At 33.8% G+C, this 13,362-nt stretch overlaps 1 protein-coding gene and 1 long non-coding RNA gene across 9 annotated transcripts in view; both read right to left on the bottom strand.

Annotated features, from left to right (window-relative positions):
* The window catches only part of LOC103910324 (uncharacterized), a 42,254-nt gene extending 38,566 nt beyond the window's left edge, over window positions 1-3,688 (bottom strand). For 3 of the 6 annotated variants that reach the window (XR_015481168.1, XR_015481164.1, XR_015481166.1), the window contains exon 1: window positions 3,420-3,472. This is a non-coding gene — a long non-coding RNA (uncharacterized LOC103910324). Of the gene's footprint in view, window positions 1-3,419 lie in introns of all 6 variants that reach the window. The other 3 variants (XR_015481172.1, XR_015481163.1, XR_015481167.1) reach the window with 3 other exon arrangements.
* A 1,597-nt stretch (window positions 3,689-5,285) lies between these two features.
* prkcsh (PRKCSH beta subunit of glucosidase II) overlaps window positions 5,286-13,362 on the bottom strand; it is a 31,059-nt gene continuing 22,982 nt past the window's right edge. For 2 of the 3 annotated variants that reach the window (XM_087242369.1, NM_201053.1), the window contains 5 exon segments: window positions 13,154-13,243; window positions 12,970-13,044; window positions 8,648-8,747; window positions 8,393-8,566; window positions 5,286-5,480 (listed from right to left, as the gene is read on the bottom strand). In XM_087242369.1, coding sequence (XP_087098495.1) covers window positions 8,420-8,566; window positions 8,648-8,747; window positions 12,970-13,044; window positions 13,154-13,243 — 412 coding nt within the window. In that variant the 3' untranslated portion in view covers window positions 5,286-5,480; window positions 8,393-8,419. 3 annotated transcript variants of the gene reach the window in all.

The raw sequence follows: 13,362 nt of genomic DNA, 5'->3' as shown, positions 1-13,362 counted from the left end.
CATTAAAAGAAAAAGACAAAAAACTTTCCTATGGAACAGTAAGTGCAATGTGCTTCGTTTTTATATTGACTGAGAACAAAAGATATATATATTTTTTAAAAAAGAAATTAAACATCATACTGAAATGGTTTGCAGAATAGTGAAAGGATCAAACGTAATGAACAATGACAAAATGGCAAAAAACGACAAAAAAAAAAAAACTAAACAACAACAAACAAAAAAAAGTGTTAAAACTAACAGATTCAGTAGAAGAATCAAGCAAGCACCAAGAGCTCTGGTCTCTAAAAATGTCCATTATCCCTTCCTCCGCCCCCTTATTAGTGCTCTGACCATGCAAGCTAAAACAAACAGCCGTCTATGGTAGCGAAAAAGAGCAATTCTAAAAGACCGTGAAAGGAATACTGTCTAAAATATCATCGGTTTTAGCCCATGTTGATTTCAGAATATCATTTCTTCCTGTAATTTATTGATTTACTTTACATATCAGGATCACATGTTAACTTAGCGTATTTGTGTTGTTGATGTTGCCATAGAGGACACGTGGGTCGAAGATTTCCTTTTGGTTCCTTTTATTGGGTACGGTTTCTTATATTTGTTTCCATTATTTATACTTAGTTGCTGTTCTTACAGTGTATGCAGGTTTTAGAATTAGTTAGAGTTATTTCCTTTCAATCAAAAACGTGTTTAATTGTGTTTGTAAAAGTCTGTGGTAGCTTTCGTTGCAACATAAATGATTTAAAGTGAAAAAAAGAAAAAAATTTCAATATAGCGCCAATGAACTTGTATTATTTGGGCGACTAAGCTTGTAGTTTTAACTTATTGTTAACTTAAAAACTATTTATTATCATTATTATTATGATTATTATTATTATTGCCTCGTATGAAAGTATGTTTTGTGTATATTTATGGTTTCTTTCATTCTATTTGCAAGTTTAAATACTTTCATTTTGCCAAAATGTGGTTACACCTTTTTTGTTTTTTCTTTAAAGGGAACAAATAGAGTAAAAAAAATAAAATAAAAAAACGAACAAAAAAAAAAAAAAACTGCTTTAGAATTACAATTTGGAAAAGTTCTCCATAGGCAAAGAATGCACTGCTATATTAAACTAATTGAAGTGTATAAACATACATGCTGTGTGCTAGATGTTATGCCTTTAATGCCTGTGTTTTGTTTGTCTTGTTAAATGAAAACCTTTTGATTATTTAATCTAATCACAGTCTTGTTTTTCCAGCCACGTTCAGAACCCCATAGTAAGTTAGGGCCCGGGGCGAGGCCCGGGGTAGGGGGGATTAGCCGAGGCACGGTCCGGTTTACGGACCCACAGCCAGGCCTTAGGCTCAGCGCTTCTCGCCAAACACCCCTCGTCCCGCTGCCATCAAAAATAAAACAGTCAGCGGGGGGCTCTAGCTCTACGGTTAGCAGGCGAAAGCACAGCGGGGAGATGGGACAGGCGAGGCGCTGAGCTAGATAAAGGGGTCAGTGGTCACTCTGTTTCTCAACCAGTTGTATTTTGTGTCAGTTAATTTAGGAGGGACACAGAGTTACTTAGCAACGTTCTTCTGAAACTATTTTACCAGGAATAACAGAACAATAACAGAACAAAACAAACAACAATAATAACAGCGGAAAAAATATACGATCAAAAGCAGAACTCCTGATCTCAGTGTCTGTGTGTCACAAATAAAAAAAAATCTCATACTTCCAAACCTGAACAAAAGAACAAACACATAACAAAGGGGAAAAAAATAAACCTTTCAGTTTAGTTTAGGATATTTATTACTGGGATTTCAGCTGAAGACGCTTGAGGACTTTTTCATGGAATTGTTTAATTATTTGTACTTTACATGCCAGAAAAAAAATAAAAGATATGAATCTCAGTGTTCTTGTGCCTGTTTCTTTCTTTCTTTTCTTTTTTTTAAAGAGGGAATTTCTACATCACACATGATTAGGTATGAGAGGATAACTAATTTCAAGGTTAACCACGGTTTGGAAAAGTCAAGGTTTTAAAGCCGCTAAATTGTTTTGTCATATACCGTTGTTACGACCCCTTTGTTTGAGTCACAACATAAAAGAGCTCAGACAACAAAAGGATCTACATGCAACTTACTTATTATAGAACTAATAGAACAACAAATCAAGCCACAAACAAATGTCTAGGGATAAATAAAGAAGCCAAAGAACTTACGATATGATCACAACTAACTTTAACTATACATGATATACATAATGCAAAAGTAAACCATAAGTTTACAGAATGAAAGAGATGGTCCTTCACATGAGGACTTCTAAGTGGCCACACTGTTGTCCTCCAGAAGCTAGCACAACACTATATTTATATGCTTGAACCAAGTGGTGTGCAAGCAGGCACCCAATCACTGGAATCCTGGGGTAGTCACACTATTCCTAAGGTACAGTATATAGCATTTTTTAAAGTGCTTTTTTTAATGTGCCGTAATGGAATTTGTGCTTTTGAAACTAATGACGGTAAGGCAGAAGTCAATGATTTATTTTAATTATTTAGCCTGATAAACCTGTTTACTGTTACAAAATATTATATTGTTTTTAGAGCAGTTATCACAATAGCGTTAAACCATGATATTTTTATTCAAGGTTATCATACTATCAGAACATGGCCCATGCTACACATGATGCATTAATTCAGGGCAAAATCTGAAATCACTTAGTGAAGATTATGAACAGCCTGATGTTTAACAGGTCCACATTTAAACAAAACATAATGGTAAAGTTTATAGTATAGCATGTAAAACATTCAACTTTAGTTAGTCACCTAAAAGCTATTTGGGTCCATTTCACAATTTTGTTTTGTATTTATTTAGAGATATTGTGTGACTAGTGTGTTGACACTGGACATTCCAAAATGTGCACTTAGAATACTCTGAAAACTGACTCGATTAACTGAAAAAGCACAGAAATTCCCCCAGTGCTAGATGACAAAAATAATTTCAGACTACTTTTTAGATATAAATATAATTCTCTAAATTTCTTTAATAAATGTGACTGTAAACATATAGACTGTACATTATGATATATAATGTATAGTACATCAATAGGCTACATAATTCAGGTAACGTTTTTATATATGTAAACAAGAGACTTTTTTTTAAAACATTAACTCAAGTTAATCAACAGTTCAATAACAGTTTTGGTTATCTGTTTCCTAAAGATTCAACAGGATTCATTTGGAAATAACTTTACCGTTAGGCCTAACAATTTATACAGCACATCATAACAAGAAAATTAAGTCACGATCACGAGAAAACAAAAGACTTAATGACTAAACAAAAGTATTAACAAAAGTTAAATGACTAAATTTTGTTAATAACCAAACATCCTTCCGCCATTACCGACACACACAAATAAGAAGTAATGGTAAGTTGTATTGCTTCTTTATACATACCTTCAGAAAAGTCATGTGTAGTTCATTTCGTCTCAACGGTCGTCACTCGACTCAGATCATCGGTTCAGTTGCTTCCGCTTGAACAGCTAAACCCGTGACGACACTAGCAAGAGCGCGCAAACGTTAGCCTATTTGTTTATTTTTTTATTCAGTGGACCGTTGGAAAACATTTATTGGTAAACAGTGCCTTTATTTATGTAATCAAAATGCAATAAGAAAATAAGAGCCCTGATTCAGGCAGATTCTGTTACTGTGTCTTATGTAATGTCATATTGGAATGGTTTTGTGAATATTTCCTGGAAGAAAGTTTGATCATTACCTCACAAATTTCTTATAACAAACAAAATTAGAGAAGTTACCTTTTAACTTATTCATAGATGCTATCCAGAAAAGTGTAATCTTAAAAAGCTTAAGAATGATATTAAGACCATCTGTTTTTTTTGCTTAGTGAATCCTGAAACTTCTGTTCGTTTATTTTGTAATTGTCCTCATTCACGGACATTTTGATGTGATATTCTTGATTTTATAAATGTGAAGGCATATTTTGAATTTACATTTAAGAATGTTATCTTTGGTTTCCGTGAATGCGAAAAGGAAAATAATACTTTGTTATAAACCTTTTTTTGTTGTTGTTGGACAATTTTTTTATTTACAAAAGCAAGTTTTGTAAGTGAAAACCTTTTTTTCTCTAAATTTAAAATGGAAATTAAAATGTATTTTGACTCTTTCAAGGGATCAACAGGCTTAAAAGCAATATAAACAAGGACTTGGCACTTATCCTGGACTAATTGACTGAAAACCCCTTGATTGTTGTTGTTTGATTGATGAAATTTGTTGTTAATGTTTTTCAAGCATTCAAAAAATATTCAAAAAAAGGTCTTTTAAGTCGTAAAGCTACTAGAACTGTGAATATATTTCCACCGTCAATAAGTTGCAATGGGTCATTTCCTAATGTATTTCAAAATGAAAAACATTGCTTTAAATGATTAATGGAGTGTAACTTATTTAAATGATCATGTATTGCACTAAAAACAATCACATTTATAACACAGTAGACTTCAATGCTGAATGCGCCAGTCAAGCAGAAACTGCCTTTGACTTGATTTGCTCACCAAAGTCTCTGCACTGTCAGGTGACAGTACGTATGTTTAAACAACATCTCATTAATTTATGCCATTTAATTGAAACATTTAATTTCACTTAGCTTTTAACACTAAAACAAAGGGCTACATTAAATTTGAAGTGAAAATCTCAAAACCATCCCCATCATTCTCCCTCTCTTCTCAGATTTGATGATAGGCCAACTTTGGCTCATGAGCCCTAGTTTGGGCGTCTTTGGTCTAAATGGATAAAAGTTTCACAGATGAGTTTTTGACGTATAAAAAGTAACAAAGCACCAGACCTGTTGGCAACTATTCATCAAGCATTTTAAAGAAACCAGACATTTTAAAGTAAATGGGTTAAAATCAAAATATGGTACACCTTATTAAAGAAATCAGCAGCACCCTTTAATCAGGAATTTATTACTTCATTAAAAACGATCAAACAAAAAACATAAAAAAAATAATAAAACCTCTCAAGAGGAACAGTTGCACACTTAAGTAATATTGCCACTGATAAACCATTGTGGAAGTTTACACTGAATCTTTCAGAAAAAAAAAAACACACACACTTCAAATCTATGCTTTGACATTTATTTATTTATTTATTTATTTATGTTTGTATTAAAATAGTGGAGGGGGAAGGACAATCAGACATTAATTCTGGATGACAAAAAAATAAAAATAAAATTATAATAATAATAATAATAATTCATACACTACAGGGTGTATAGGGACTCATATCACAAAACAAAACAAAAAACTGTTTCAGATGTCAAATTGGATTTATTTAAACATCATACAATATTCATGGAATGTGAAAAGAACAGATTTACACCAGTTAAAATAACAAAAACAAAAATTACAAGTTATTAAATGCTCCCCCAACATCCAAACTGCAAAACTAATAGAAGTTTCTCAAACAGCTCGAACAGAGAAAATGTTCCCACAGTGCAACAACCTATAGACAAAGAGAAAAAGGAAAACATTAATATTGTTTAATGACCACACAAAAAACACAGAAGAACATACACAACAAAGAAATACAGAATTATTGGCACTTTGTGGTCATAAATTGACAATTCACCATAATAATTAGTGTAGATGGAATGCAGATTTGCAAGCTAGGCCAACTCAAATTTTGAGAAAGTCACAGGTTTTTAACAACAACAACAACAACAACAACTGCAGACAAAAATATAAAAATTATGCATGACCATCTTAAATAATTTGATTGATGTTATGTTTAATTAAATGTCTTTTATTATGTAAACTACTTATGATATTTCTATTTATATTCATTTTTAAAATAACAATGTTTTTATTTTTAAAGAAATCAACATTTGGTAGAACAACCCTTATTTTCATTCACAACAAGTGATAACATTTGTTATTTTACCTAACTATAAAAAAACTGCTTCAAGTACCAAAATTACCAATTAAAAATCTGGAATAAATGTTCTCAGACACATATAAAACAAACATTAAAAGGTACAATAGGAAAGCTCAGAAAATACTAATGTTAGCCTAATAGCTCTGAAAGTCTCTCCAACCCTAAAAATCATCAAAGCCACGCCTCCAGAATGCATGACATCACTATTTTATTCTGGTTTTATTCTGAAACTAAACGCTCCCACCACATATTCAGCCTTTGTTCATTGGCTGCTCGACCTGACCGTTCCCGCTAAATATAGATATGGTGTCCAAAATCTCACGTTTAAATTGGGTACTAAAACAGATAAAACTGTATGTTGTGCAAGGATTATAGGCTAAATGTCAGTTTTGTGATGCGATGAAAGGGTAAAACTGAGTTATTATCACATTGCGCACATTTTTTTTTTCCATTTGCGTCTATAGCCCCTTTCACACATACAAACCTTTCCGGAAAATTACCGGCAATTTTCCTGAAAGGTCTGTATGTGTGAACAGGCCCTTTTTGAAAATACCGGTAAATTCGTTCTGGCTATTTTCCGTAAAGAGAAGTTGTAACATTAGCGGTAATTTGCCGGAATGCTGCGCTGTGTGAATGCAAAAGGAAGATTGCCGGAAAGAGCGCGTGCACGTCTAAAACGTGCTGACGTGAGACATCTGCTTTAGCCAAACAGAACAGTCAGACGCATTTACGTCCGCGTAATTTATGAGAATAAAAGCCTTTGAATATTTTCCCAGACGCATTTAGCTGCTAGAAGTTAGTCAGATAACGTTTATATGTTCATCTTAATGCCAACTGTGTATATAATCATCGATAAGATGCTTATGATAAGCCGTTGTTTGTTTACCCTTTGTTTGTTGTTTGTAAACAGCCTGTGAGCGCCAGCTCACGCACATATTATGAACATCTCGACATGCGAAAGTGATCCTCCATATGTTTTCATCGAAGTTGTTCACAATAATGATCATCCACAGACTTTGTAATGTAGTCAAATGTTTACAAATACAAGTGCAGCCGTTTAAAGCTCATTAGTGGTGAATAATGTCAGAATTTACCGGTATTTTGGAATGGATGTGTGAATGCTCTTTTCCGGAAAAATTCCGTAACATCCTCGCCTGTGTGAACATCGCTTTTTTAAATATACCGGTAAAGTCGTTCCGTAAATTTTCCAGATATTTACCGGTATCACTGTGTGAAAGGGGCAAGTGACTGTATCGATGTTTAAAAAGAATGAGGAAATTACAAATATGGTGTTCTCAAATAACATCGGGACTCGGGAGCGCTTTATTGTTAGACGCCTGCACCCGATCAAATTACACCAGTTACTAACTGTTACCACGTTTAAATTAGAAATTTATTCCTGCACCGCAGGAAATCAGACCTCTAGTCTGAACTGCATCAGTGAATGGACCAATGACATAATCCTTTATGCTGTACTTCTTGCAGAGGTATGCAGATTCAAGACTTAAGGTCTAAAATTTAGCTTTTGAGATTTAACACATTTTTAAGGGCGCACTCAATTTATGAGCATCAAAAGTTGCAGATCTGTTCAGCAAAATATTTGACTGTGTGTCACTGCATCCCAGTTGACTAAAACAATATAATTAAAGCAATGTCCACTGTGCTGAGCGAGAAAGCTTCTCTTCCTTTTAAACAGCGCATCAATGACATAAGCGTGCTCAGGTTTCTAGATAAAAAATGCAGTGCGAGTACAGGCCAAAAGGGAGAGGAGAAGGGGGGACAATCGCGATTCAGCACGGTTCAAGGCAACAGTACCTAATATGAATACACCCTAAGACCCTGCGGTTACACTGAGGTAGGACAGCCTATCATAATGTTCGGACCGAACATTTTGATTGGATGAACTTTTCTTGGTCCAACACCTTCCACATATTAATAAAACACATATAAATACATCTGGACCACTTAATTTAATGACTGCTATCAGGATGTAAAGAGACTTTCAACCAGCATAACAAAAAATGTTTTGGAAAACAAACACCTTTTGCATCTTTAACATTGGTGTCTAATAAATCTCATAAATCTAGACAAACTGAGAACTTGCTCTTCATTTTTCCATAGCTGTATAACACCCAGGAAATCCACACATGTAGACAATTAACACTTTGTGAAAACAAATGAAACAAATGGGTCACAGGTTTGCAATCGTTGGCATAACAAATCAAAGTTACACCATTTATAGCTCTATCTGCATCATTAAATAATAGTTGTAGATGCTTTTGTTTTTTACAATCACTCCAGTGTTGTTAGCAGAAACTATTAGCAAGTCAGACTAGCTGTCATCACTATGGCAAACTCCAGACCTCATTACATTAGAAGTGTGAAAAGTCCAACAAAACAATTAAGACTCAACAAATCTTGCTAAATCCGGCCTTGCTTTTTTGTTCTCAATTTAATAAAGTATGAATTGAGTGTCGTACCGTGCATCAACAAGCAGACTGTGGGGTCTAGAGTTCCGTGTGTCCATGTGCCGAGAGGTCAATGTTGCTTGGCTCTTGGCACACGGCAGGAGTGATGAACTCCATTAGGTATTCACAGCGACTGGGCTCCGACGTGGAGGTCAACATGGTCTCCTTCCCACAAGTCAGCTTCACCTGCCGCACAAAGACACACTCTTAGCTGAAAAGCTCCCTGCGTGAGTGGCACAGTGAGGAAATGAAAGAACCGCTACTTACTGTAGTTGATCTGTTTGGACCTTGCCAGCACCCAGTGCCGTGCTCGTACTTCATCGACAAGTACTTGTTATTTTCAGGCCCTGACCAGCTTCCCCATGTCCTGCAAACAGGAGCGATTTGCATTTAAGTCTGCCTAAAACGTGTCATGCTGTTGCAAGTAGGATGACAAAGACATAAGATAAAATAACTAAACAATTAAATGTTTGTTTTTAAAGGGCACCTATGATGAAAATGAACTTTTAGAAGCTGTTTGGACAGAACTGTGTGTATAGGTTTAATGTGTCCACAGTCATAATGGGGTAATATAAACCCAAGTCAATTTTTTTTAAATTTACTGACATTAAAACAGGATCCAAATCCAAGTGATTTTGAGTTGCACCACAACAAGATGTTTGGTTTATGGTTTATACCACCAACCAAATTGATTGACAGGTGCCATGTCTCCATAATAACATGTATACACGTCCACAGAACTTTTTTGCAATAAAACCGGGATTAAAAGATCTATTCCAACTCCCTGTGATCAGCTGCACCTCAATAATATATTTTAAGCTTAAAACGTTTTTAAAACCGAGCATGTTTGTAATAGAGTAAAATCGCTATGCAATAAGTACATGTGTTATGGGCATGTTCATTTTATTTATTTCTATATTTTTAATGCCAAATTAGCAGCATTGGTTATAAACAAGGCAACATTGGTAATAAATATTGAATTTACAATCTTAAGATTCATAACTTTTTATACATGCATTGTATAATACTAATAAACAAACAGATAACAACACTGATAAAAAGTCATAAAAGTTCTTTCACTTGATCAATGATATTGGTAAAATTCCTACAGGAGGCATCTTTTTAAACTTTTTTTTTGCCGTTTTCAAAACATTAACATCATTTGACAATTCACTTTGTGAACCTTTAATGTGTTAGCGTCAAAGGTAATCTAAATATAAACAAGAAAAAATGCTTACACTTGACTAAGATACAATTATTCCTATTACCAAACCATTAACTATGACTTTTACCTTAAACTGCTGCTTACCATTGTTATTAAAGGCCACATGAAATTAAGAAAGTTGTTTAAATGTTAGTATCAGTATTATTAATTTTTAAGATTTCTATAAGCTAGTGCACACCAAACAGTGACAAAACTTGCATTTAAAAAAGATAAAACTGATATAAACAGCTTAAACTTGTAGTTTTTCCACTTCCACCTATATGAATCAACCGTTTTATTCATGTTACCTCATACTGCAGTTTCTCTTAAAATCTTAACCTATCAAATGCTCTCTAGTATCTGACACTTCAAGACGCTTCTTATTTGTTTTTAATTTGATGAGCTTAAGCTCAACCACTCTCACTGGCAAAGCGGTGTTTTTTTTTTAAAGGGGGCGTTTTTTTTAAATGGGAAGGAGCTAGTTTATTTCCCACCCTTTCTTAGTTTTTTTTTTTTGAGATTATGTCGAAAGCTCAATAATTTGAACGCACCCACAAGACTTAAGTTATTAGTTGAATTTAGTACTGGGTAGGGTTTAGGCTTGTCACAATAGACGGTGTTGATGGTGATACCGGTTTTAAGATGCAACACCGGTGACATCACTTTTCCACCGTGACACCGTCCCCACATTTATTTTATTTTACTTTAAGTATTTGTTTTTTTTTTATTAAATATTTGTTTGAATTAAATGGAAAATATTCTAAATAATTTACTTTAGACGAAAGCACTATAATTAAAATCTGAACATAGCAATGCGTCATTTCATTTATCACGCGAGAAGAACAAGGGTCGTCGAATTTACAGAGAGAGAATGGCGGACGATTTAGTTTCAAAACGCTATGCAAAAGCGCCTGGTTGGCAATATTTTGGGTTCAAACCAAATGCAAAAAGAGAACCTGAAGACGTTAATGAGGCAATCTGCAAACTTTGCCTGACAAAGGTGGCAGTATATGTTTAGCAATTTAGATGAGCCAATATTAAAAATTGCAATAAAGTAACTGTGACGTGCGGCCACACATAGAATCTGATGTCATTCAGACATCGAGACATCACATAAGTCAAGTCGCAAAACTGTGGCTGGTGCAGCTGACAGGTAGAATAGCTGAAGCCTTTGAGAAATCTGTCAAAATACAGCACTAAAATTAACAGGCATAAATGTCTTTGAGCCAAAAAGTTTATCTGTAGGATATCTGTCAAACCGCAATTGGAACCAATGTTATGTAGGAGTTGTGTAGCCTATTAATTATATTAATTCTAATAAAATGAAAACCAACATAAATGGTTTTATAAAAATATACGCAAAAAAAAAAAAAAAATGGGCTAGTTTGTATTAATGTGTTTTAATACTGATAAAAATATGCTTAGCCTATATAAACTTTACGGTTATATACACCGCCAATAGGCAAGCCATTCAAAAAATATTCTTTTACTGTGTACAGAGTTATAATGTATATTTTACAATAAAAACTAAACGTAGCATGTCTCGCTGCCATTTAAAACATGCAATTCATAACACACCAGAGCTGTAGGCTTATGCAGTGTGTAAACTTACAGGGAGGTGTTGGTCAATAGTCATACTGTGCACCACTTCAATATCTCTGAGGGAGATTATGTTACTCAATAGACAACATTAACCTGAGAGATTTAAAAAATTAAAGGTATTTTAAAAAAATTAACATGCAAATCGGCAACAAATAAAACTAAAAATAAAACATCTTGCCAGTGCATGCTGTGTGTATTCCACCACTGACAGTGTATAACGCCCTTATGCAGCACCTGTCAACTGCCGCTTGTGAGAGAAAGCTCAACGCTGGTACTGATATAACCAAAAGCAAGATCATATAGTTATAAATATTCCATAAAAATACTTATCGAAATATTTATACATGTACATGTTGTTTATTGAGATTGTGATCTGTATAGGCTGTCTGATCTTTACAGAATCTGTAAACTGACACGCGTGTGTGGTAAAGTTTAGCTCTGACAAGGCCCTTTTATTTAGCCTGTAGTCTTTAGTTTTTTTTACATAATCTTCCATTTCTTAACATTTCTTTCATTTTTTATTTATAGTTTATATATAAGTGAGTGCTAGCTTGTTTAGTTGTGATCATTATGCAAGGATCATATTTCATATTCGGATTATTCTTCAATAGCCTATTGATTGGTTAATAATGAATTTTATAAACGGATTGTTCATAAGGACCAAGCTATTAATATATAATACATTAGGCTAATAAATACATTAAGAAATTGAAGTATTTTATTTTCTTATTTGTTTTAAAATCATTCTAACATAGGCAACGTGATAAAAGTTTTATGGTTGTTATTTGTATGGTTCCAACTTCCACAGTTTTTTCAGCCAGTAGCATTGTTGTGTTTTTTTTTTAGTTATGTTAATAAAAGTTTTGTGTTTAATAACAGTGATTTTTTTTGTAGTTTATTCAAGTATTATTTGAGTAGTTGTCTATTCAAACAATTGACGCCGAATTGGCAAATCCGACAAAACTGAAAGTGAAAGTATTATACGCACGCATTTATAAGCTATTTAAAAGCAGAAAAAAAGAGGAAAAGAGGAAACCCCCAACCCCCACCGTGATACCGGTATTGTCACATGTTGATTAAGCGGTGGGGAAATTTCCTCATCGTCACAACCCTAGTAGGGTTTAAGATGTAGAATAAGATCATGCAAAATATGTACTTTATAAGTACAAACAGACAAAATTTCAAAAACAAGCAGGTAATAAGCCACTAGTTAATAATGTTAAACTAAAGAGTTTAGAAAAAAAAAGAATAAACAGCCAAATTGTGAAATATTGTATTAAAATCTATTTTAATATATTTTAATCCACAAACAAACCAATTTAGTCATTAGTGTCTCACAATCTTTCAGAAACTGATGTCATATATTATTGGTTTATAATATATTAATTTCAAAAATATTGAAAGTGTGATAGCTTTTTGGTAACATATTAGTTTAGGTCACAATTCCTGTCATTTACTACTGGCTTATTACCTGCCTAATATAAGGTTATTAACTGTTATATTATGTTTGTATTAATAGTTTATTACACTAGTATTGTTAGTTAACGACTTGTTAATAACACAAAATGTGACCTAAACTAGTGCTACCGATTTATTTTATTTTATTTGTATTTTTGATGAATAGAAAAAGAAGACAAGTATTCAAAAGACAAGTATTTGGCATATTTAATACCATTATAAAAGTATCACTATCTTCCTGAATAAAAGTATTACTTTCTTTTAAAGAACACCCTCATGGACTGGTTTGCGATGTTTTTCTTCTGTTTTAAGAAGTCTCCCTTACCCAAGGTTGGTTTCTGATCCTCCAAACTTGGGTTTCTGTGAAACACGGTTGAAAGGACAGAGTCTGTATATGTACCTAAAAGAACACAAACCCAGGTCAATATTGACGTAAATGATAGCACACGCACACGCACACGCACACACACAAAAAATCATTCCAACATAACAAAACTGGTCTGACTTACTCGCTAGTCGAGAGCTCGTAGCATTGGCTGTACAGGTATGTGAACTCGGCGTTAGGGCCAAAATCAAAGGACAGCTCTTTTTCAATGTTTCTGCAACACAAAGGAAAACAACACAGCGTTCACCTTCGCACACTGGCATTAAAGAACATGGAGAATGCATTCAAGGATGGAAGAAAGTAGCAGACAAACGCAAGGGTTTGCAAAAGTGA

The sequence above is a fragment of the Danio rerio genome, chromosome 3, assembly GCF_052040795.2.
Source record: "Danio rerio strain M-AB ecotype USA chromosome 3, GRCz13ab, whole genome shotgun sequence".
In the NCBI taxonomy this organism is placed as follows: domain Eukaryota; kingdom Metazoa; phylum Chordata; class Actinopteri; order Cypriniformes; family Danionidae; genus Danio; species Danio rerio.
This window is presented reverse-complemented; position numbering and strand designations above follow the sequence as displayed.